This window comes from Balaenoptera ricei, chromosome 15 (assembly GCF_028023285.1).
Source record: "Balaenoptera ricei isolate mBalRic1 chromosome 15, mBalRic1.hap2, whole genome shotgun sequence".
NCBI lineage: Eukaryota > Metazoa > Chordata > Mammalia > Artiodactyla > Balaenopteridae > Balaenoptera > Balaenoptera ricei.
This window is the reverse complement of record NC_082653.1, coordinates 85,987,186-86,010,890: the sequence shown is the minus strand read 5'-3', so window position 1 is coordinate 86,010,890 and position 23,705 is coordinate 85,987,186. Positions and strand designations below refer to the sequence as shown.

The following is a 23,705-nucleotide window of genomic DNA, read 5'->3' as shown; positions in this document are numbered from 1 at the left end:
TATCTGCTCCCAAGTGTCCAGTGACAGCACGTCGGCAGCTTGAAATCCGCCACTGTGGGAGTGTTCACACCACGGAAATGATCAAACGCTACAAATCAGCCTCCCCACACCCGCAGCAGAGCCAGTTAGAGGTTTACCAGCATACCACTGAGTTTTAGAAATGTAAGACATCACTGAGTTCATTTAAGATTTGTGTGCTTTATATATGTTTTACTTTAATAAACTTTTTGTGTGTGTGTGGCTGTGAAACTGGTATTTGAACTCCCTTCCAAGTCTCACATTTTGTAGGTCCAAAGGCAGTTACGTTCGGATTTGATTTGTAGGCCACGCTCAAGTAAACCAGCAAATTCCCACCAAAACCACGTGTCGTTATTAAGCTACTGTCTGTCTGGTAGCTTCAGACCCAACTTTCTGTGCCGTTTCATGATTCCAGGGCTGGGCCTCTGCAAGCCCATCTCCGCTCTGCCGGCTCCTCCCAGCCCGGCGGCCTGACGCGGGGCCTGGGCGGGGCCCGGAAGGCCGGAGGCTGCTTCCCGTTCTCCGCGGCTTTCTTCAGCTCCAGGAAACGTCCTGGCAACAGCAGCTGACCGCGGTGGGTTGTCCCAGCCCATGGGGGCCTCCTCCCAGGTCAGTTTCAGCTCTGCGGGACCCCTCGTCCCGGCCCTAGGCTCTCACCACTCCACCCTCTTCCCCTTGTTCCCCGGGCATTAGGAGCAGCTGCCGCTCCGTGTGCCCCTTCCGTTCTTCCCCACCTGGTTGCAATTCTTTGTGTTGAATCTCCTAATGAGATACCTGCTTTCCATCTCCAGACGGGCCTCCGACGGACGCCAGGTGCACGGAGTCCGCGCTGCCCTCGCTCAGGCCTCCCTGCAGCACCTGGGACTCCCGCCTCGCCGGCCACTGCTCAGCAGGCAGCGGGCAGAGCGGCTGCCGGCGTTGACCTGGGGTCCAGGTGCTGGTTCCGAGCCCTCCTCCGCCTACACGTACGAGGGCCCTTAGCCAATCCTTTAGCTTCAGCCAGCTCATCCTTCACATGGTAACAATAACGCTCCCTCAGGGTGAGACGGCCACGTTAGGTGAGATGGCCGAGGTACGGTGCTCAGCAGGCTTCCCAGGAGGACGGCCTGTAACCAGGCCAGTTCCCTTCCTCTTCACCCTGGGGCTCTTCGGGGCTCTCGGCGGGGTGGGGGGGGGGGGCGCCCGCCTCGCTCCATGCGCTCTCGGGGCAGATGCGTTCTCACCGCCTCACCCGCTCCCACTGGCTCCCGGCTCTTCACCCTCAGCACCAGTCACCCGCAACATCTCCACCTGGGCGCTGTAAGGGCATCTCACCGTCCGGAGGCCGGAATTCCAGCAGAAGAGTGCAGAGCCCGCCCCCGCCCCCACCCCTCCATTCTGGGTCTTCCCCACTGCTCATCCCTCCCAGGCCTCCCTGACCCTCCCTATCCAAAGAACATCCAACTTTCCCTCAACCCTTTTCTCTTACTCTGCTTTATGACCCTTTCAGAGCATTTCACTACTAGGCTTACGTGTGTGATTGTATATTTGATAATGATCGTTTTTGTTGGCTGTAAATTCCATGAGGGCAGGGACTTGGCCTCTCGCGGTCCCCATTCCCCAGAACCTAAAACACTACGCATACAGCACAGGGACTCAGGCAGTGCTTGTTCCTTGAATGAATGACTCCACAAACCTCCTCATCCTCTCCTGCCCCCAGGTCGAGTGAATGGCACCACCCCATAAGCAGAAACCTGCTGTTGCCCTTGGTTTTTCCCTGTTCTTCCTCTCACCCAAATCCATGTTACCAGGTGCTACAAATCCCCCCTGAACGGTTACTGAATCAGCCTACGTCTCCATTCACGTGGCCCTTACCTAGCTCAGGGTACCTCCCTCCCTCTCCTGCACCAGCCCCTTCTCTCCACCCACCCACCCCACGGCCCCCTAGTCCATTCTCTACTCTCCTGCCAAACAGCAGGTTTCCCCTGAGGTGCATGTAAGCCACAGGAAGCAGGCCTTCGTGCTGCCTTCAGGACCTTCGCCTAGTCCTTCCCCTCCCACCCCTTGGTATGACACCCTCTGGGCTCATCTTAGGCACCTGTCCCTCCCAAAGTATTCCTCCTGTTTTAGGCTGTGACAGCATTTATCACGCTGGACTGTCACTGCCCAGAGGACCGCCCTGTGTCCCCGCGCAGTCTGCAGGCTGGAAATACCGTGGCCAACACACCTCTCAGAATTACTAGAAATTGACCTTCCCTCTCTGAGCATGTTGCCTTATCTGTAAAACGAGATACCGATAGTCTGTGATTATGGTGGGGATTGAATAAGATTTTTTAAAACAGCAGGTACAGCCTACGCTGAGTGCAAAATGAAATGGGAGCTTTAAAAAAGAACTTCTGAGAGCTGCAGCTGTTCCTTGCAAACTGCAGGACACAGACCCAGCCCACGACCGCAGTCTGTGTAGTATTTTTCAGGCCGCACTGAACACGGGACCTGCAGGCGGCGGAGCGGACTGTGTTCACGGAACAGAACCTAGAACTGGGGCGACGGGCTGAGGCCCAGCGGTGACAGGCCGCTCCTAGCGGCTCCCGGGCGCCCAGCGCCCGGAGCTGCACCGGGGTGCCGGGTACCATGGTTCCGGGGTGCGGAGGTTCCGGGGTCTCCAGGTCCCGGAATCCCGCGGTCCAAAGTGCCGGAACGCGACCCAAAGCCAGCCCTGACCGGCGGCCCTCGCGCTGCCGGTCCCGCCCCCGGCTGAGACGCTCCGTCAAAGCCCATTGGTCGGCGGCCTGTGCGCCCTGCTCACGTGATGCGCCACGGGACGCTGCACGTGACGCGACCCGGAAGCCGGCGTTGCTGCGGGCTTTTCTCCCGGAGTCGCCAGCGTGCGGAGTGTGAGGGCTGCTCTCCGGACTGCGGCGGCGGCGGCGGCGGCGGCGGCGGCGGCGGCGGCAGGATGTTCACGACGGGGGCGGAGAGTCTGCTCCTCCAGGCCAGGTGCGCCCGAGCTTTTCCCTTCGGTCACTTGGTGGTGGGTCTCAGAACCGGGCCCGCGCGCGGCGACTCGAAGGAGCCCCCTTTGAACCCACTTTAGAGACTGAGCTTGGGGAGGCCACGCGGGCCAGGCACGGGGTGAGGAGGTCCGAGGAGGGTCGAGCTGGTCCCCGGAGGAGGTGGCTCCTGAGAGCGCTCTGAAGGATGAGTAGAAATGAAGTGGGGTGGGACCCCGCTGATTGGCCAAAGGCTTGGCGGGTGCGGACCCCACGTCTGGCAGGAAGTGGGGTCCAGAGCTGTTAGTTGCTTCAGGGTCAAGAAAGCTACAAATACGCCTGAGAGCCTGTTTGAGCCATGGCGAGCCCTGTGCAAAGCCCATGAGTTCGATACCTTGCGAGGGCTTTGGGGAGGCATGGAGGATTTTGTTATATAGAAAGATCCGCTCTCTTGTGGATGCATTGGATGTATTGAGAAATTACCCAGCGTCTTAGGACCCCGAGCTGGCTCTGGACTCTCACTAAGTCGGTAGCCCTTTCCTCACCAACTAGCCACTCATGGGAGAAAGCAGATGTAAGCTCGGACTCAAACCCCATAGTCTATCAGACAGTGTAAGACTTGATGCTACTTTAAGAAAATGCAGCCAGAACCATGGTTTAAAAAAAAAAAAAAAACTGGATTCGGAGCTGGACCAGTTGGTGGGAAAGATTAGGCTGGTTGAGGCTCCTCTGATCTTAGGGAAGCAAGATCTTGAATGCATATTAGTTTCTGAAGGCTGTAAACAGGGTAAACGTTTGATATGGTTAGAGTAACCCTTGAAAGTCTGTAAAGCAAGTGTTTTGAGGATTTGTAGCACCGTCTCCCCACCAAGTCCAAAAAAGTCTGTATTTCTTTTAATCTTGGACGGATATTCCAATATTCAAGTTCCAGTATTCCAATTCAAGTTCACTTGAATTTACGAGAACTGTATTAAAGAAAAATAGATATCTTTTTTCAAAAATTGAAGTATAGTTGATTTATAATATTAGTTTCAGGTGTACAACATAGTGATTCAATATTTTTATATATTACACTCCACTTAAAATTATTCTAAAATATTGGCTATATTCCCTGTGCTATACAATATATCTGTAGCTTGTTTAATACATAGTTTGTACCTTTTAAACCCCTACGCCTATCTTGCCCCTCCCCAATTCCCACTCTCCACTGATAACCACTAGTATGTGCTCTATATCTATAAGTCTGTTTCTGTTTTGTTGTATTCATTAATTCCATTTTTTAGATTCTGCATTATAAATGATAACATACAGTATTTGTCTTTCTCTGTCTGACTCATTTCACTACACATAATATTGTCCAGGTTCATCCATGCTGTTGCAAATGGCAGAATTTCACTTTTTTTTTAATGGCTGAGTAATATTTCATTGTGTGTGTATATCTATATATAATCACGTCTTCTTTATCCATTCATCTGTTGATGGACACTTAGGTTGCTTCCATATCTTGGCTATTGTAAATAATGCTGTGAATATTGGGGTGCATGTACCTTTTCAAATTAGTGTTTTTGTTTTCTTAGGTTATGTACCTGGGATTGGAGTTGCTGGATGGCATGGTAGTTTAATTTTTAGTGTTCTGAGGAACTTCACAGTTTTCCATAGTGACTGCACCAATTTACGTTCCCACCAGCAGTGAACTAGGGTTGTCTTTTCTCCACATTCTCACTGACATTTGTTATTGTGGTCTTTTTGATGATAGCCATTCTGACAGGTGTGAGGTGTTATCTCACTGTGGCTTTGATTTGTATTTCTCTGACAGTTAGCTTTGTTGAGCATCTCTTAATGTGCCTATTGGCCATCTGTATGTCTTCTCTGGAAAAATGTCTATTCAGGTCTTATGCCCATTTTTTAATTGAGTTTTTTTTTATATTGAGTTGTATGAGCTGTTTATATATTTTGGATATTAATGCCTTATCAGTCATATCACTTGAAAAAATTTTCTCCCATTCGGTAGGGTTCCTTTGCTATGCAAAAGCTTTTAAGTTTAATTAGGTCCTATTTGTTTATTTTTGCTTTTGCTTCCTTTGCCTTAGGAGACAGATCCAAAAAAAAATATTGCCGTGATTTATGTCAAAGACTGTTCTGCCTGTGTTTTCTTCTAGGAGTTTTATGGTTTCCCATCTTACATCTAGGTCTTTCATCCGTTTTGAGTTTACTTTTATATGATGTTAGAGAATGTTCCAATTTCTTTCTTTTACATGTAGCTGTCCAGTTTTACCAGCACCACTTATTGAAGAGACTGTCTTTTCCTCATTGCGTGTGTGTATGTATGTATTCTTGCCTCCTTTGTCATAGATTAATTGACTGTAAGTGTGTGGGTTTATTTCTGGGCTCTCTTTTCTGTCCCATTGATCTATGTGTGTGTTTTTGTGCCAGTATCATACTGTTTTGATTACTGTAGTTTTGTAGTAGAGTATAGTCTGAAATCAGGGAACATGATACCTCTCTCCAGCTTTGTCCTTTTTTTTCAAGATTGCTTTGGCTATTCATGGTCTTTTGTAGTTCCATATAAATTTTAGGATTATTTGTTCTAGTTCTGTGAAAAATGTCATGGGTATTTTGATAGGGATTGCATTAAATCTGTAGATTGCTTTGGGTAGTATGGAGATTTTAACAATATTAATTCTTCCAATTCATGGACATAGGATATCTTTCCATTTCTTTGTATCATCTTCAGTTTCCTCTATCAGTGATTTATAGTTTTCAGAGTATAGGTCTTTCACCTCTTATGTTAAGCTTATTCCTAGGTATATTTTATTCTTTTTGACATGATTTTAACAGGATTGTTTTCTTGCTTTCTCTTTCTGATAGTTCTTTACTAACATATAGAAAAACAACAGGTTTCTGAATATTTATCTTGTATCCTGCAATTTTACCGAATTTATTTATTCTAATAGTTTTCTGGTGGAAACTTTAGGGTTTTCTATATATGGTATCATGTCATCTGCAAATAGTGACAGTTTTACTTCCCTTCCAAGTTTTATGCCTTTTTTTTTTTTTTTTTTTAATTTTATTTATTTATTTATTTATTTATTTATTTATTTATTTATTTATGGCTGTGTTGGGTCTTCGTTTCTGTGTGAGGGCTTTCTCTAGTTGCGGCAAGTGGGGACCACTCTTCATCGCGGTGCGCGGGCCTCTCACTATCGTGGCCTCTCCCGTTGCGGAGCACAGGCTCCAGACGCGCAGGCTCAGCAATTGTGGCTCACGGGCTTAGTCGCTCCGCGGCATGTGGGATCTTCCCAGACCAGGGCTCGAACCCGTGTCCCCTGCATTGGCAGGCAGATTCTCAACCACTGCGCCACCAGGGAAGCCCCCCAAGTTTTATGCCTTTTATTTTTCTAGTCTGATTGCTGTGGCTAGGACTTGCAATAGTGTGTTAAATAGAAGTGGTGAGAGTGGGCATCCTTGTCTTGTTCCTGATATTAGAGGAAAAGCTTTTAGCTTTTCACTGTTGAGTATGATGTTAGCTGTGGGTTTGTCATAAATGGCCTTTATTATGTTGAGGGATGTTCCCTCTATACCAACTTTGATGAGAATTTTTATCATGAATGGATGTTGAACTTTGTCAAATTCTTTTTCTGCATATGTTGAGATGATCATGTGAATTTTATCCTTTCTTTTGTTAATGTGGTGTATTACACTGATTGATTCGCAGATATTGAACCATCCTTGTGACCCTGGAATAAATCCCACTTGATCATGGTGTATGATTTTTTTTTTTTTTTTTTGACTGTGCTGAACGGCTTGCAGGATCTTAGTTCCCTGACCAGGGATTAAGCCCTCGCCCTCAGCAGTGAAAGTGCAAAGTCCTAACAACTGGACCTCCAGGGAATTACCTATGATCTTTTTTTTTTAATTGTTGAATTTGGTTTGCTAATGTTCTGTTGAGGATTTTTGCGTCTATATTCATCAAATATATTGGCCTGTAATTTTCTTTTTTTTGTAGTGTCTTTGTCTTGTTTTGGTATCAAGGTAATTGTGGCCTCATAGAATGAATTTGGGAGTGTTCTGTCCTCTTCAATTATTTGGAATAGTTTGAAAAGGATGGGTATTATCTCTTCTTTATATGTCTGGTAGAATTCCCTCGTGAAGCTGTCCAGTCCTGGACTCTTGTTCACTGGGAGTTTTGTTTTTTGGTTTTTTTATAAATTTATTTATTTATTTTTGGCTGAGTTGGGTCTTCATCGCTGTGCGCGGGCTCTCTCTAGTTGCGGTGAGCGGGGGCTACTCTTCGTTGTGGTGTGCGGGCTTCTCACTGTGGTGGCTTCTCTTGCTGCAGAGCACGGGCTCTAGGCGCGCGGGCTTCAGTAGTTGTGGCTCTCAGGCTCCAGAGTGCAGGCTCAGCAGTTGTGACACATGGGCTTAGTTGCTCCGCGGCATGTGGGATCTTCCCGGACCAGGGCTTGAACCTGTGTCCCCTGCATTGTCAGGCAGATTCTTAACCACTGTGCCACCAGGGAAGCCCAGGGAGATTTTTTAATTACTAATTTAATTTCACTACTAGTGATAGGTCTGTTCAGATTGTCTATTTCTTCTTGATTCAGTCTTGGACTTGTATGTCTCTAGAAATGTAGCAGTTTCTTCTGGATTGTCAAATTTGTTGGCATATAACTGTTGGTAGTATTTTCTTATGGTTTTTTGTATCTCTGTGATATCAGTTTTAATTTCTCCTCTTTCGTATCTTATTTTATTTGGATCCTCTTTTTTTTTTTATTGATCAGCCTGACTAAAGGCTTACCAATTTTATATTTTTAAAAAACAGCTCTTGGGGACTTCCCTGGTGGCGCAGTGGTTAAGAGTCCTCCTGCCAATGCAGGGGACACAGGTTCGAGCCCTGGTCCGGGAAGATCCCATATGCCACGGAGCAACTAAGCCCGTGTGCCACTACTGAGCCTGCGCTCTAGAGCCCACAAGCCACAACTACTGAGCCCGCATGCCACAACTACTGAAGCCCGTGCACCTAGAGCCTGTGCTCCGCAACAAGAGAAGCCACCGCAATGAGAAGCCCGCACACCACCACGAAGAGTAGCCATGGCTCACAGCAACTGGAGAAAGCCCGCATGCAGCAGTGAAGACCCAACACAGCCAAAAATAAATAAATAAAAATTTAAACAAACAAACAAACAAACAAACCAGCTCTTGGTTTCATTGGTCCTTTCTATTGTTTTTTTTTTTTTTTTGGTCTCTATTTTGTTTCTTCTCTGATCTTTATTATTTCCTTCCTTCTGCTGACTTTGGGCTTTGTTTCTTCTTCTTTTTCTAATTCCTTTAGATGGTAGGTAGTTAGGATGTTTGAGATTTTTCTTGTTTCTTGAGGTACGCCTGTATTGCTATAAACTTCCCTCTTAGAATTTTTTTTGCTGCATCCCATAGATTTGGGGATGTGGTGGTTTTTTTTAAATAACTTTTTATTTATTTATTTTTATTTATTTATTTTTGGCTGTGTTGGGTCTTCGTTTCTGTGCGAGGGCTTTCTCTAGTTGCGGCAAGTGGGGGCCACTCTTCATTGTGGTGCGCGGGCCTCTCACTATCGCGGCCTCTCTTGTTGCAGAGCACAGGCTCCAGACGTGCAGGCTCAGTAGTTGTGGCTCACGGGCCCAGTTGCTCCGTGGCATGTGGGATCTTCCCAGACCAGGGCTCAAACCCGTGTCCCCTGCATTGGCAGGCAGATTCTCAACCACTGCGCCACCAGGGAAGCCCGGGAATGTGTTTTTATTTTCATTTGTCTTGAGGTATTTTTATTTCCTCTTTGATTTCTTTTATTGACCCATTGGTTTTTAGTACCATGTTGTTGAGTCTCTACATGTTTGTGTTTACCCCATTTTTCTTCCTGTAATTGATTTCTAGTTTCGTATAGTTGTGGTCAGAAAAAATGCTGGATATAATTTCTATTCTCTTAAATTTGTTGAGACTTGTTTTGTGGTCTAGCATGTGATCTATCCTGGAGAACATTCCATGTGCACTTAAAAAGAATGTGTATTCTGCTGTTTTTGGATGGAATGTCCTGTAGATATTGATGCCCAGTTGAATTAAGTCCAACTGGTCTAATGTGTCATTTAAGACTACTGTTTCCTTACTGACTTTATGTCTGGGTGATCTGTCCATTGATGTAAGTGGGGTGTTAAAGTCCCCTATTATCTTTATCATTACATAATGCCCTTCTTTGGCTTTTGTTACAGACTTTGTTTTAAAGTCTACTTTGTCTAATATGAGTATTGCTGCCCCAGCTTTCTTGTTTCTATTTACATGAAATATCTTTTCCCATCCCCTTGCTTTCAGTCTGTGTGTGTCTTTAGTTCTGAAGTGATTCTCTTTTAAGCAGCATATAGATAGGTCTTGTTTTATTATCCAATCAGTCACCTTATGTCTTTTTTATTTTTTTATTTTTTTTGAGAGAACTGGGTGGGATTTTTATTTTTTAATTTTTTTTTACATGGATCATCATAGCATCTTTATTTATTTATTTTTTTTAACATCTTTATTGGAGTATAATTGCTTTACAATGGTGTGTTAGTTTCTGCTTTATAACAAAGTGAATCAGTTATACATGTACATATGTTCCCATATCTCTTCCCTCTTACCTTATGTCTTTTGATTGGAGTGTTTAGTCCATTGATATTTAAGGTGACTATTGATGGGTATGTACTTATTGCCATGTTGTTGCTTGTTTTCTAGTCGGTTTTTATAGTTCTTCTCCGTTCTTTTTCTTTCTTACCTTGAGGGTTTGTTTTTTTTCACATCTTTATTGGAGTATAATTGCTTCACAGTGTTGTGTCTGTGTACAACAAAGTGAATCAACCATGTGTATACATATATCCCCATATCCCTTCCCTCTTGAGCCTCCCTCCCACCCTCCCTATCCCACCCCTCTAGGTGGTCACAAAGCATCGAGTTGATCTCCCTGTTCTATTCAGCAGCTTCCCACTAGCCATTCATTTTACATTTGGTACTGTATATATGTCAGTGTTACTCTCTCACTTCATCCCAGTTTCCCCTTCCCCACAATGTCCTCAAGTCCGTTCCCTACATCTGCGTTTTTATTCCTGCCCTGCCACTAGGTTCATCATTAGTGCTTTTTTAGTTTCCATATATATGCGTTAGCATATGGTATTTGTTTTTCTCTTTCTGACTTACTTCACTCTGTATGACAGACTCTAGGTCCATCCACCTCACTACAAATAACTCAATTTCGTTTCTTTTTATGGCTGAGTAATATTCCATTGTATGTATGTGCCACATCTTCTTTATCCATTCATCTGTCGATGGACACCTAGGTTGCTTCCATGTCCTGGCTATTGTAAACAGAGCTGCAATGAACATTTTGGTACATGACTCTTTGAATTATGGTTTTCTCAGGGTATATGCCCAGTAGTGGGATTGCTGGGTCGTATGGTAGTTCTATTTTTAGTTTTTTAAGGAACCTCCATACTGTTCTCCATAGTGGCTGTATCAATTTACATTCCCACCAACTGTGCAGGAGGGTTCCCTTTTCTCCACACCCTCTCCAGGATTTATTGTTTCTAGATTTTTGATCATGGCCATTCTGACCAGTGTGAGGTGATACCTCATTGTGGTTTTGATTTGCATTTCTCTAATGATTAGTGATGTTGAGCATTCTTTTATGTATTTGTTGGCCATCTGTATGTCTTCTTTGGAAAAATGTCTTATTTAGGTCTTCTGCCCATTTTTGGATTGGGTTTGTTTCTTTTATATTGAGCTGCATGAGCTGCTTGTATATTTTGGAGATTAATCCTTTGTCAGTTGCTTCATTTGCAAATATTTTCTCCTATTCTGAGGGTTGCCTTTTTGTCTTGTTTATGGTTTCCTTTGCTGTGCAAAAGCTTTTATGTTTCATTAGGTTCCATTTGTTTATTTTTGTTTTTATTTCCATTATTCTAGGAGGTGGGTGAGAAAGGATATTGCTGTGATTTATGTCATAGGGTATCCTGCCTATGTTTTCCTCTGAGAGTTTTATAGTGTCTGGCCTTACGTTTAGGTCTTTAATCCATTTTGAGTTTATTTTTGTTTATGGTGTTAGGGAGTGTTCTAATTTCATTCTTTTATATGTAGCTGTCCAGTTTTCCCAGCACCACTTATTGAAGAGGCTGTTTTTTCTCCTCTGTATATTCTTGCCTCCCTTGTCAAAGATAAGGTGACCATATGTGTGTGGGTTTATCTCTGGGCTTTCTATCCTGTTCTACTGATCCGTATTTCTGTTTTTGTGCCAGTACCATACTGTCTTGATTACTGTAGCTTTGTAGTATAGTCTGAAGTCAGCGAGTCTGATTCCTCCAGCTCCGTTTTTCTTTCTCAAGATTGCTTTGGCTATTTGGGGTCTTTTGTGTTTCCATACAAATTGTAAAATTTCTTGTTCTAGTTCTGTGAAAAATCCCATTGGTAACTTGATAGGGATTGAGTTGAACCTGTAGATTGCTTTGGGTAGTATAGTCATTTTCACAATATCGATTTTGATTTGTGGTTACCATGGGGTTCATATATGGTGACCTTTGTACTAGTTTATTTAATTAGTTGACCCACAGCCTTTACTATATATTTGCCTTTACTGGTGGGACTTTTTCTTTTTCTGTAAATTCTTGTTCTAGCCTTTTCCACATAAAGGAGATCCTTTAACTCTTAGGGTCAGTGTAGTATTGATGAACTCTTTTAGTTTTTGCTTGTCTGAGAAGTTCTTTCTCTCTCCTTTAATTCTGAATGATAACATTGCTGGGTAGAGTATCCTAGATTGTAGGTTTTTCCTTTCAGCCCTTTAAATATATCTCACGACACTCCCTTCTGCTCTGAAAAGTTTCTGCAGAAAAATCCACTGATAGCCTTATCGGGGTTCCCTTGTATGTGATTGTTTTTCTCTTGCTGCCTTTAGAATTCCCTTTTTAACTTTTGCCATTTTTAAATTATGGTATGTCTTGGCATGGGTCTCTTTGGGTTCATCTTGTTTGGGGCTCTCTTTGCTTCCTGTACCTGGATATCTGTTTCCTTCTTTAGGCACAGGAAGTTTTCAGTCATAATTTCATCAGATACATTTTTGACTCTTTTCTTCTCCTGCTGGGACCCTTATATGTGAATGTTAGTACACTTGACGATGCCCTAGAGATGTCTTAAACTGTCCTCATTTTTTTTAATGTGTTTTTTCTTTTTTTTTAGTTTATTTTTTATTTATTTATTTTTGGTTGTGTTGGGTCTTTGTTGCTGCACACGGGCTTTCTCTAGTTGCGGCGAGCGGGGTCTACTCTTCGTTGTGGTGCGCGGGCTTCTCATTGCGGTGGCTTCTCTTGTTGCGGAGCACTGGTTCTAGGCGCGCGGGCTTCAGTGGTTGTAGCACGCAGGCTCAGTAGTTGTGGCTCGCGGGCTCCAGACGCGCAGGCTCAGTAATTGTGGCGCACAGGCTTAGTTGCTCTGTGGCATGTGGGATCTTCCCGGACCAGGGCTCGAACCCATGTCCACTGCATTGGCAGGCGGATTCTTAACCACTGCACCACCAGGAAAGCCCTAATGTGTTTTTCTTTTTGCTGTCCTGATTGGATGATTTCCATTATTCTGTCTTCCAGATCACTTGTGTGTTCTTCTGTATCACCTAGTCTGCTATTAATTCCTTCCAGTATGTTTTTCATTTCAATCATTGTATTCTTCTGCTCCAATTATTTTTTTATATGTTCTAGTTCTGTGTTAAAATTCTCACTGTTTATCTATTCTTTTTTTTGTTTTTAATATCAAAGGTGAGAAATTGTAGGTAAGCATGGATTTAGTCTCATTGCTCTTTTAAAAAAAAAGTTTTATTTATTTTGGCTGCGTTGTGTCTTTGTTGCTGTGTGCAGGCTTTCTCTAGTTGCGGCGAGTGGGGGCTACTCATCTTTGCGGCGCGTGGGCTTCTCATTGCAGTGGTTTCTCTTGTTGTGGAGCACAGGCTCTAGGCACGCGAACTTCAGTAGTTGTGGCAGGTGGGCTCAGTAGTTAATGGTTCGTGGGCTCTAGAGCACAGGCTCAGTAGCTGTGGCACACAGGCTTAGTTGCTCCATGGCATGTGGGATCTTCCCGGACCAGGGCTCGAACCTGTGTCCCCTGCATTGGCAGGTGGACCCATTTATTTGTTTGTTTGTTTATTTAATTTTTATTTATTTATCTATGGCTGCATTGGGTCTTCGTTGCTGTGCACAGGCTCTCTAGTTGCAGCAAGGGGAGCTACTCTTCGTTGCGGTGCACAGGCTTCTCTTTGCGGCGGCTTCTCTTGTGCAGCATGGGCTCTAGGCGCGTGGGCTTCAGTAGTTGTGGCACGCGGGCTTAGTTGCTCTGCTGCATGTGGGATCTTCCTGGACCAGGGCTCGAACCCGTATCCCCTGCACTGGCAGGCGGATTCTTAACCACTGCGCCACCAGGGAAGTCCCATGTTTATCTATTCTTTTCCCTAGTTCAAGTAGCATTCTTATTACTAATGCTTTCAACTGTTTATCTGGTAAATTATTTCTCTCTGTTCCATTGGTTGTTTTTTTCCGTTTTTTTTTTTTTTTTCTTGATCTTTCATTTGAAACAAATTCCTCTGTCTTCTCATTTTGCTTGGCTTTTTCTGTCTCTGTGAAATTAGGTGAGTCACCTGTCGTGGTCTCGAAGGGGTGTCCTCGTGTGGGAGCGTCCCTGTACAGTATGCATGTGCCCACTGGCTTTGGTGGGGGAGCAGGAGCTGCAGTGAGCAGGGGTCACATCCTCTTCCAGGGTGTGCTGGCAGCTGTCGCCTCGGTAGGAGGTGTGGCTGGAGACGTAAAGGGGCTGGAGCCAGAGCCAGGTGCGAGCTGGAGCTTCTCGTCTGTTCAGTGGCCATCACTGCCCTATCAGGGTGGGTCCCGATTTGCTGGAGCAGCTGTCCTGAGGGTCGAGTCCAAGCTGGTTCTGTTCCAAGTGTGCGCTCTCCCCGCTCCCAGCAGCGGCGTCTTTGTCCCCAAAGGGGAAGCAGTGCTGGAGCAAGAGGGGCTGGAGCAGGTGCTCAGCTCGGGCTGGGGCTGGGGCGCGTGCTGGGGTGATCACGGGAAACCAGCCAGAGCCCCGGGCAGTTTCAGTCTGCTTCCTCTGCCTTATTTCAGGAGTAAGCAAGCCTGCGCCCATGCTTCACGAATGGAGTCGAGGTTTCTTACAGCCCTGCTGTTAGTCCCACTGGTTTTCAAACCAGCCAAGGGAACTCATCTTCCTGGTGTCGGACCCTGAGGCTGGGACCCCCAGTATGTGGTTCGAACCCCTTACCTCCCCAGTAAGGTCTCTGAGCCCGAGTACTCCCCTCCTCTTCTGTGTCCCCTACTAGGGGCGCAAGTCCCAACCGAGCGCTCCTCCTCCCCAAGTCCGTACGCATCTTTCTCACAGCCTTGGTTGCACGGGAGTGTTTCTGCCAGTCTCCAGTTTGTTTTCAGTGTGGACGTATTTTTTATGTGTTTGTGGTGGGAGGTGAGCTCTGCGTCCTACTCTGCCATCTTGATCTCCTCTCCCTGAAAACAGATTATCTTTAAATGCTAGCATCTCACTCAGCATGCGACATGCTTAGCCTAGAGTTCTTGCCAGGGGACACGTAAGAACTGAGACCCACTCAGAACACCCAGCTCATCTTCTATTCAAGGTCATAAATGTATAGGCTGAAAGGCAGGAGGAATAGCCCTCACTATTTAATTCCTATTTCTCTGTCTTTCTGTCTCTGGTGGGTGGGAATTCCTCTCTGTTGGGATTTGAGGAAAGTTAATAACTATCAGTTGAGTCTTACTAGTTTTCACTATTTTTCTTTAATTAAGCCGGTGATTTTTGGTGGCACTTTAAAACAAATTACTAAAGTTTGGGAGTTAGGATTTGGAGTAAATTTTAGTTTCTCTCTGTATTTTTCAGAGATGGAAAGCAAGGCTGGGGAAGGTTATCAGAAGCATGACTTGTGAACTGCAGAATAGGTGAAGAAAGTGGGACTTGGGTAAGGGGTGGGGGAGCAGCAAGGCCAGGGGGTGTTTCCTGAAGCACAAGACAGCTAAACAGAAGCTCAGAGTGTGTGACGCGTCAGCCAGCGAGGGAAGCAGTCAAGAGCGTTTCAGGCAGAGGGTCCGTGCCAGGGGCGGAAGCAGGAGAAACAGGACGAGACGGCCTTGTGAGCGTTTTGATAGCACCTGGGAGTTCGGGTCTGAAAGCAGTGGGGAGCTACTGAAGGGTGTAGGCAGACTGCCTTTTAGAAAGAATCCTGCGATTTGGAGAATACTTTGGAAGGGACTAATCTGGGGTACAGGTGAGGGGCACCACCGTTCTGGGAAAGAGTTTCAGTTATAATTGCGAGACGGGCTGGCAGCTTCTCTGTTAGTTGTCGCCCCGGTGAGAAGCAGACCTGGACCCGGCCTCTCAACTCTGTCTCCTCCTCCTCGTCCTACATGCGCCTTTGCTTGTGTTTGTAGGTGGCTGAATCCCACTCTGGCTGGATTAAGTGAAAAAATGGAAACGGGGGTGGGAGGCGAGGCGTGGTGGGGAAGCCATTGGGATTTGTCTGCCAGCCTTCAGGTAAGAACAGGAAACCCAAGCCGCCGCCCGGGACCCCCAGCCCACGTGGTTCTCGGACCTTCTCCTCAGCCCCACAGCCTGGGGACGTGCCGTCTCTCTCAGGTCAGAATTTCAGACCCCGAGCTCGAGCAGAGTGGACTTAGTGGTCTTCAGTCATGGCTTTTGGGGGCAGGGACACGCGGCGGGGGCCCACCTGTGTAGGAAGCCCTGCCAAGAGCGCCCCAGAAGCTCCCAGAGCGGTGACTTGTGGCCGTGTTGCTTTTTCTTGCCTTTTGGGCTGGAGTAAGCCCAGAACCAGGCTTCCGTTCTGAGACTTCGTTCAGTATCTTACCTGTTATAAATGCTCAATAGATAAATTTTTAAATTAAGTATTAGAGTAATGTGTCATATCATAATATTTGACCTTTCATTTTTAATTGTTGTTCCCAGAAGTTAAAGGTTCACTGAAGGAATCTTTTGAAAAGCAACTGGTTTCAGACTAAATCCCCCTTACTTTTGACTCCTAAACCAATCGGTTTGTGTTTCTGGTCCTGGAATAACAATCCGAATGCATGGAGGTTTGCTGTAGTAACTGCTGGAGTGAGGGTCCCCCGCCTGGCCGGTGGGGGGGCCAAGGACCCAGGTCAGGTACCCGGTCAGCGGGTTCGTCACAAGAGGCCTGGTGCTGCTGGAACCGCCTTCCTCCACGACACCTGGGTTGTCCTCTGCTCAGCAGGGACGGTCCCCAGCCCGAGAGCCGTCCTGTCACAGCTCAGAGCGGCATTTCCGGGTCCCTCGTCGCCGGGTTGCCGACGCTGTCGTCTTTGTTTAGGGAGATCAGGGACGAGGAGCTGGGGAAGCTCTGTACCCGGGTCTGTGCGCTGCTGCGGAAGGAGGACTGGGGTCCCGACGCCCTGGACGCCCTGCGGAGGCTCTTCCTCATCGTCTCGGCCACAAAATACAGCAGGAGGTGCGCGCACGTGTCCCTGGGGCATGGCGGGGCAGGGGGGCGCTGCCTGCCCCGGCCCATCCCCGAGGGGTGACGCGCCCCCTCCCCCCAGGCTGGAGAAGCCTTGCGTGGCGCTGCTGCAGACCACCCTCTGCTCGCCCACCTGCCCCGAGCAGCTCCAGCTCCTCTGCGCCGCTGTCCTGAGAGAGATGGCACCCTCCGACAGCCTGAGCCTCTCCTGCGACCACATCCAGAACACGCGGCAGCTGGGCCTCGTGGCCTCTGTGCTCTTGGCCCAGGTAACGTGACTGCCGCCACCCTGCCCTTGGTGGCCCTGGGGCCTCAGTGAACCAGCGGGCCACATGCTCCCCGTGGGGCGGGCGGGCTCGGCTGGGCCCCTGTCACCCAGCAGCCCTCGGCGCTGCCTGGGCGCCTCCCCCCTCCGCCCCCATTCCACGTGGGGGGATGAGCCAGGGCTGTGAGGCTGATTCAGGCCGCAGGGCTGGGGCTGCCCTTGTGACGTTCCGGACGCCTGACCCGGGTGGCGTTCGTGACGCGCAGGAACATGTTCTGCTGTGGGGTTTGCAGGGTGACCAGCAGCAGGTCAGGAGCTTGGGCCAGCGCGTCCTCAAGGTCCTGGAGAGCCGGCAGCCCGAGGGGCCCAGCCTGAGGCACCTCCTCCCTGTCGTGTCCAAGGTCACCAGCCTGGCCCCGGACGCCCTCCACGAAGGTCTGCACACACCCCGCCACCGGGGGCGAGGGGCCGCTGGGGCTGCTGCCGGTTCCTAGGAAGACCTGCGGCAGCCCAGGCAGCCCGAGCCTGCGGGACTTAACTCGGTTCCTACGGTGTCGCCCCCGCCCTGCACAGAGCAGACCAGGGCGCTCAGCAAGCGGCTGGGGGACTGGCTCCGCTACGCCAGCGTCCAGCAGGGGGTCGCCCACTCCTCCGGGGGCTTCTTCTCCACGCCCAGAGCCCGGCAGGTGAGGCTGGGGGATTCGGGGCTCCCTGTCCCCGGGCCGCCTCAGCCGGCCTGGCCTTCAGGCTGCCGCCCATGCCTCCTCCCGGTTCCAGAACGAGCGCTCTCTCCTCGCCCACTCGGGCGTGCGGGGGCGCTTTGGGTCACAGCCCCGAGCCTGTGACGCGCTCCGTGGGTTGAGGCCCGGAATACGCGGGCAGGGATCGTATTTGACCGAGGGCCGTGTTTTCAGCTCAAGTGCCTGCATTCACGCACCCTGGGGGGGGGGGGCAGGGTGCCCGTGGTCCCGGAGGAGCGTGGACGGCCAGGGCAGTGGCTCGCGCCCCAGGCCGCGTGTTCTCGGCCCTTCCCGGGCCCTGCAGCGCCGGATGACCTTCCTTGCCTCCTGCAGCTGGGCCCTGTCACCGAGGTGGACGGGGCAGTGGCCACGGACTTCTTCACCGTGCTGTCCACGGGCCAGCGCTTCACGGAGGACCAGTGGCTGAACGTGCAGGCCTTCTCCATGCTGCGGGCCTGGCTGCTGGACAGCGAGCCTGGGGCCTCCGGCGCCCCGGATGCAGGTAGGACGCAGGCAGGACGTGGTGGGCCCCTGGGCGACATTGGCTGAGCCCCGTGGTCTCCAGAAGGCCTTTCCCAGACGTGCTGAGAAGCCAGGTGTCAACAGGACCGTTCAGACAGCTTCTCCCAACTCCTCCTCTGCAAGCCCACTAGCCATTAGACAGTCCGGGCTCATCCACACCACCGTGTCCCGTTGGGGTGGCAGCAGGTGGGACAGGGCGCAGCAGCCCTCCTCGCGCCCTGTGGATGGCCCTGCTCTGTCCTGCTGAGCCCTCGTTCTCCCTTCCAGACGACAAGTCGGAGCTGGAAGGCTCCACCCGGTCCGTGCTCTCGGCCACGTCCACCGCCAGCCACCTGCTGCCGCCCCAGGAGTGGCTGCGGGAGAAGGCCTTCGAGTACTGCCAGCGCCTGCTTGAGCAGAGTAACCGGCGTGAGTCCCGGGGCCACCCTGCCCGTCCGCGGCCCACGGCGCTCGGTCCCCACCTCGCGTCTGCGCTGGGGTCGCTCCCAGCTCTGGGCTGCCCGGCCTCTCCTCGAGCTTCCAGAACACAGGGCACCTTCTTGTTCGGCTGTTCTGATGGGGACGCAGAGACCAGGTGGCTTTCTTCCCTCCCCCAGGAGCCCTGAGGAAGGCAGACTCAGACCTGCAGAAAGCAGTGAGTGCCCGGCGGGCGGGCGGGCGGGCGCGCTCGTTCGCTCGCTCAGCTCCATCTGAGCTGCCGCCTCGGGTCCCCGCAGTGTCTGGTGGAGGCCGTGCTGGTGCTGGACGTGCTCTGCCGGCAGGACCCCTCCTTCCTCTACCGCACCCTCTCCTGCCTGAAGGCCCTGCACACGCGCCTGCGTGGGGACCCGGCCTGGGTGCGGGCGCTGCTGCCCGTGGCCCAGTTCTTCCTGCACCACGGTGAGCCTCCGTCCTCCCGTGGGAGCGGGCCCGCGCGCGGGGCGGGCGGCTTTCTCCTGCACGCTGCTCCCCTCCCTTCGTCCGTAGAGCAGCACTGCTCTGGTGAGCGGTGAGCACTTCGATGGTGGGAACTTTTAAATGGATTTAAGTAGCAAATGAAAACGTTACCAACTCTGTGTTGATCGTGAACACTCTTTGCCACGAGAGTTTCCTGGAAGGTGCCGTGAAACCAGCCCCTTCCAAGGAACGATCCCCGTCAGCGTAACCAGAGGGTGGGTCTGTGGCCAGAGACACCTGGGAAGAGCCGGATCCGGCTCAGCTGCCTCTTCCCGTGCTTGTGAAGGGCGGACACGTCTGCCTTTGGTGTCCCGCAGACACGTGTGGCCCTGGAGCCTTGCCCCGAGGCTCGGGGGGCCCCCGCCAGCACCCGAGGCCTTCTGCCCTGACGGAGCCCGCTGCCTTTCAGGGGAGGCGGCCGCAGTGGACGCAGAAGCCGTCTACCAGCACCTCTTCACCAGGATCCCCGCTGAACATTTCCACAGCCCGATGCTGGCCTTCGAGTTCGTCCAGTTCTGCAGGGACAGCCTGCCTCTGTTCGGCAGAAACCTTGGCGTTCTCAGGACAAGCTTCCCCAACCTCTTCAAGGCACGCTCGGTCATCCGTGAGCCAGAGCAGGGGCTTGGGGGCCTGGGGTGTGCAGGGCCCCTGGGGCAGTGTCCTGGCATGGGCTGGGGTGGGGCGCCCGTGCCTGTGCCCTCGGGAAGGCGAGGTCGGGCCTGGCTTGGTGGTTGAGCTCGCAGGATTGGTTCAGGTGAGCATCTCTTCACTGGGGGGCGTTGCCGGGTGTGTTCAGCCATTTGGCACCTTTGTCTTTGATGGGTTTTGGTTCTTTTTTATATATATTTGGCTGCGTTGGGTCTTCGTTGCTGTGCGCGGACTTTCTCTAGTTGCGGCGAGCAGGGGCTATTCTTTGTTGGGGTGCGCGGGCTTCTCATTGCGGTGGCTCCTCGTTGCGGAGCACAGCTCTAGGCATGTGGGCTTCAGTAGTTGTGCCACGCGGGCTCAGTAGTTGTGGTTCACAGGCTCTAAGTGCTGGCTCAGTAGTTGTGGCGCGCGGGCTTAGTTGCTCCACGGCATGTGGGATCTTCCCAGACCAGGGCTCGAACCTGTGTCCCCTGCACTGGCAGGCGGATTCTCAACCACTGCGCCACCAGGGAAGCCCTGATGTGTCTTTTGTGATTGGCGTGTCACTGCGTGGCCTTTCTAAAATCAGAGACTTAGTTCTTTAATCAGGAAAATAAACGATGATAAATAGAAAGTGATTTGATGGTTGGTACAAAAGTGAGTGCAGAAGCAAAAAGAATAGGGGGGAAGAAAGTTGAAGGGCATATTTTCCAACTCGTGGGTCACAATGAAACAGGAGGAGGTGGCAGGGCTGGCGTCACGCCTTCCGGGCTCCCACTTGAGCTGCCCTGCTTGTCCCCGCAGTTCCTGGCTTGGAACAGCCCGCCCCTCACCTCCGACTTTGTGGCGCTCCTCCCGTCCCTGGTCGACGCGGGGACGGCCGTGGAGATGCTCCACCTGCTGCTGGACCTGCCTTGTCTGACCGCAGCCTTGGACCTGCAGCTCAGGTGGGCCCCTGTTCTGACCGCGTCTGCCCTGTCCCCGCCCCTCCTTGCCCCCGGCCGCTCCTGCTCTCTCCCAAGCAGAGCGTCTCTCTGCACCTCTTCGCCGCCCCCTGATGGCAGCCCCGGAGCCCAGCCTGTCTTTCACTCAGCCGTGCAGCCTCCCAGGCGCCCGGCCCCCAGGCCCTTTCGGGTCATCCTGCAGCTCCTGGCTGGGTCAGGGCACCGTGATGTTACGGTGACGTCCACTCTAGTCTCTCCCTGGCCAGTGGGTACCGCGAGGGCAGGGGCCGAGTCCAGCTTCGGCTGGCCTGGGCCAGAGCCCACATCCGAGCCCAGCCTCGGGAGTCTCTCTGCTCACAGGTCGCTGCAGGCCGCATCCGAGAGGCCGCCCTGGGACATCTCCATCAGGGCCCCCGGCTGCCTGGAGGCCTTCCGGGACTCGCAGGCCCAGGGTCTCTTCCAGCACCTGCTGCGTGCCCAGGCCAGCGGGACCGTGGAGAGGTAGGGCTCGCTGCCGGGCGTCCCCAGGCCCCACGCGGGACACGAGAGCTCCCTGAGGCCTTGAGGCTGGGCCCTGGCATCCGCCCCAGGCCTGGTGCCTTCTGACCTGGAGAGACAGCTCTGGTGACCCCCACCCAACAGGCGCTGGCCACGTGGCCAAGCGCTTCCTGGGCACCTGGCTTGCGGTCTGCTTGTTCAGTTTCCCGATCCCGTCCTTGTCTCCTTGTTGGGTAGGCGCTGTGCTGACTCCTTTCCACAGGTGGGGAAAGGGAGGCTTAGCACATCCTAGGGGTGGGAGGGCCAGGACTGGACCACGGCCTCCTGCCCCCAGCCGCACTCCCGCCCTCCGTGTGCCACGGGAGCAGGGCTGGCCGCGGAGGGAGCAGGCTGTGGATTAGGAGATGCGCAGGGTGGCCTCTGATGAGGGCAGAGCAGGCGCTCCCAGAGCCGGGTCCCTGGGCGGACGGGGACCAGGCGTGTGCTCAGGGCCGGGCCGTGTGTCCCCAGGTTGACGCCGCTCTACCGGCTGCTGCAGCCCCTGGCCGGCTGTGCCCGGGTGGTCCAGTGTGCCGAGGCCGTGCCCACCCTGCTCCGGGCGTTCTTCTCGGCGGTGACACAGGTGAGCCTGCTTCCTGGGGCCTCTGTCCCTGCAGCAGAGGGCCGGCCGGAGCCAGGACCCACAGGGCCCCAGCTTCCTCGGTGGCCCAGGGGCCGGTCCGTCACAGCAGACAGGGCTGCTCACACCAGCCCCGGCCCGGCTCCTGTGCCTCCCAGAACTGGGGCCGAGAGAAGCCCCCAGGGCAGCAGCCAGCCGGGTCTGGAGCAGAGGTGTTCCCTGGGGGTGGGACGCAGTCTCTCTCTCTCTCTCTCTCCCCCCAGATTGCTGACGGGGCCCTGGCCAGCCAGCTGGCGCTGCTGCTCCTGGAGCGAAGTGACTCGCTTTACCAGGTTCCGGGGTACGAAGCCGGTGTGCACAGGTGGGTCCCTCGTGGCAGGCTTTGCCCCTCCTGTGGCTCCACGGCCCAGCCCTGGACGGGTTCGCTGACCCTGTGCTCTCCACCCCTCACGGCTACGGTTCTGCAGCTGCCACAGACCCCGCCGCAGCCTCGGCACTTCCTAGGCCACTGCACGGACCCCTCCCTGCCCACCCAAGCCCCTCTTCCATGGAGCCTTCCAGAGCATCTGTCCCCCTTGCTGAAGGCCCAGGTCACGCGGGCTCACCCCGCTCCAGCCCAGCCTCCTCCCCGGCGCGGCAAGAGGTTCCTGGCGGGGCCGGGACTGCCTTTACCTCCACCTGGTGCTTGGGGGCTTCCCGCCACCGCCCAGGTCTTCTCGGGATGGGCCGTGGGGCTCGGGTCGGTGCGGGGCGAGCACAGCCCGCGTGTCCTCTCTGGCAGGGTGCTGAGCTCCCAGTTCCCGGCCTTGTGCAAGCTGCATCCCCCGCTGGTGGTCGAGCATGCGAAGGAGCTGCTGGAGTTTGTGGGCGGCCCCCGTGGTGGCGGGCACGTGCTCACGTCCGTGGTAAGGCAGCCGCTGCCCCGCCCCGGCCCACGCCTGACGTGCGGCCTGTCACAGGGCTGAAGCGCTGTCCCCCACCCAGGTGTGGGCCATCGGCGAGTACCTGTCGGTGTCCTGGGACCGGCGGTGCACCGTGGAGCAGATCAACAACTTTTTCGAAGCCCTGGAGGCCCTGCTCTTTGAGGTCACCCAGTCGCGGCCCTCCACCACCCTTCCCAAGTGTCCTCCGCAGGTCATCACCGTGCTCATGACCACACTGACCAAGCTGGCCTCCCGGAGCCAAGACCTGATTCCCAGGTACCAGTTCCCAGTGGGTAGAGGGAAAGCTACAGGCTTCCCGTTGGGAAGGGGAACGGCTTTGGAGGTTGTTCCGTCCCCCAGAGCCGCACAGGCCTTCTGGTTGGATGCAGGTGGCGGGGGCTGTGTCAGCACCGCCACCTCACCTCTCCCAGCTAAAACCGCGCTAGCTGGGTGCTCCTGGCAGCTGGTCCCTCCACGACGCCCCTGCCCTCGTGAGGGGTGCGCCTGCAGCTGACGGGCTGGGACTCCCTCGTCCCCAGGGTCTCCCTGCTCCTGTCAAAGATGAGGAGCCTGGCCCAGAGCCCAGCCACGGGCTCCATGCCTGGTGAGGAGGACGCGGGAGCCGTCCGCACGCGGGCCACCGAGCTGCTGAACCTGCTCAAGATGCCCAGCGTGGCCCAGTTCGTGTTCACGCCCAGCGTGGAGGTGTCCGAGCCCCGCTATCACCGTGACACCAACACGGCCCTGCCCCTGGTCCTGCGCACGGTCAGCCGGCTGGTGGAGAGGGAGGCGGGCCTCCTGCCAGGGTGAAGGGACCAGGTAGACGCCGGGCCGGGCTGCGGGTTGGGAGCCTGGTATTACCAGCCGTGGCTTCAGTGGTCAGGGAGGCTGTCACAGTCTCAGCCTTTGGCCTCTGTCTTTATCTTAACCCCTTTCTCTCGTGACCACAGTGAGCTGTGTGGTGACACAGCACTGATTCTCGGCTTCAGCCCATCTTGGGACGGGGTGGAAGCTGCTTGGTTTGTGTCTTGCTGGTCCTTGTTTGGGGGCAAGAAGAGAGACGGCGAAAATAAATCTCCTTTGCAAAATGCCTGTGTGAAC

At 52.4% G+C, this 23,705-nt stretch overlaps 1 protein-coding gene across 2 annotated transcripts; it reads left to right on the top strand.

The window, feature by feature from the left end:
• Positions 1–559: 559 nt before the first annotated feature.
• On the top strand, positions 560–23,692 carry AP5Z1 (adaptor related protein complex 5 subunit zeta 1). Of its 2 annotated transcripts, XM_059898416.1 has the most exons (19): positions 560–627; positions 810–2,994; positions 15,566–15,674; positions 16,384–16,521; positions 16,677–16,799; positions 17,089–17,230; positions 17,369–17,481; positions 17,869–18,037; positions 18,325–18,465; positions 18,654–18,691; positions 18,774–18,936; positions 19,403–19,581; positions 20,425–20,567; positions 20,925–21,065; positions 21,573–21,684; positions 21,945–22,042; positions 22,463–22,586; positions 22,666–22,880; positions 23,144–23,692. In XM_059898416.1, the coding sequence occupies exons 2-19, from the start codon at positions 2,807–2,809 to the stop codon at positions 23,412–23,414; spliced, it is 2,607 nt and encodes an 868-aa protein (XP_059754399.1). In that variant the 5' UTR covers positions 560–627; positions 810–2,806; the 3' UTR covers positions 23,415–23,692. The 2 variants fall into 2 exon arrangements, with proteins under 2 accessions (XP_059754399.1, XP_059754401.1); XM_059898418.1 differs by lacking the exon at positions 15,566–15,674 and having other exon boundaries at positions 16,613–16,799.
• Positions 23,693–23,705: the final 13 nt, after the last annotated feature.

Bases quoted from the DNA above. Each gene is read 5' to 3' on its own strand.
- AP5Z1 (XM_059898416.1), top strand. From the start codon at position 2,807: ATGCGCCACGGGACGCTGCACGTGACGCGACCCGGAAGCCGGCGTTGC. The intron at 18,038-18,324 runs GTAGGACGCAGG...TCTCCCTTCCAG, and splicing joins CTCCGGCGCCCCGGATGCAG to ACGACAAGTCGGAGCTGGAA. The intron at 18,692-18,773 runs GTGAGTGCCCGG...GGGTCCCCGCAG, and splicing joins ACTCAGACCTGCAGAAAGCA to TGTCTGGTGGAGGCCGTGCT.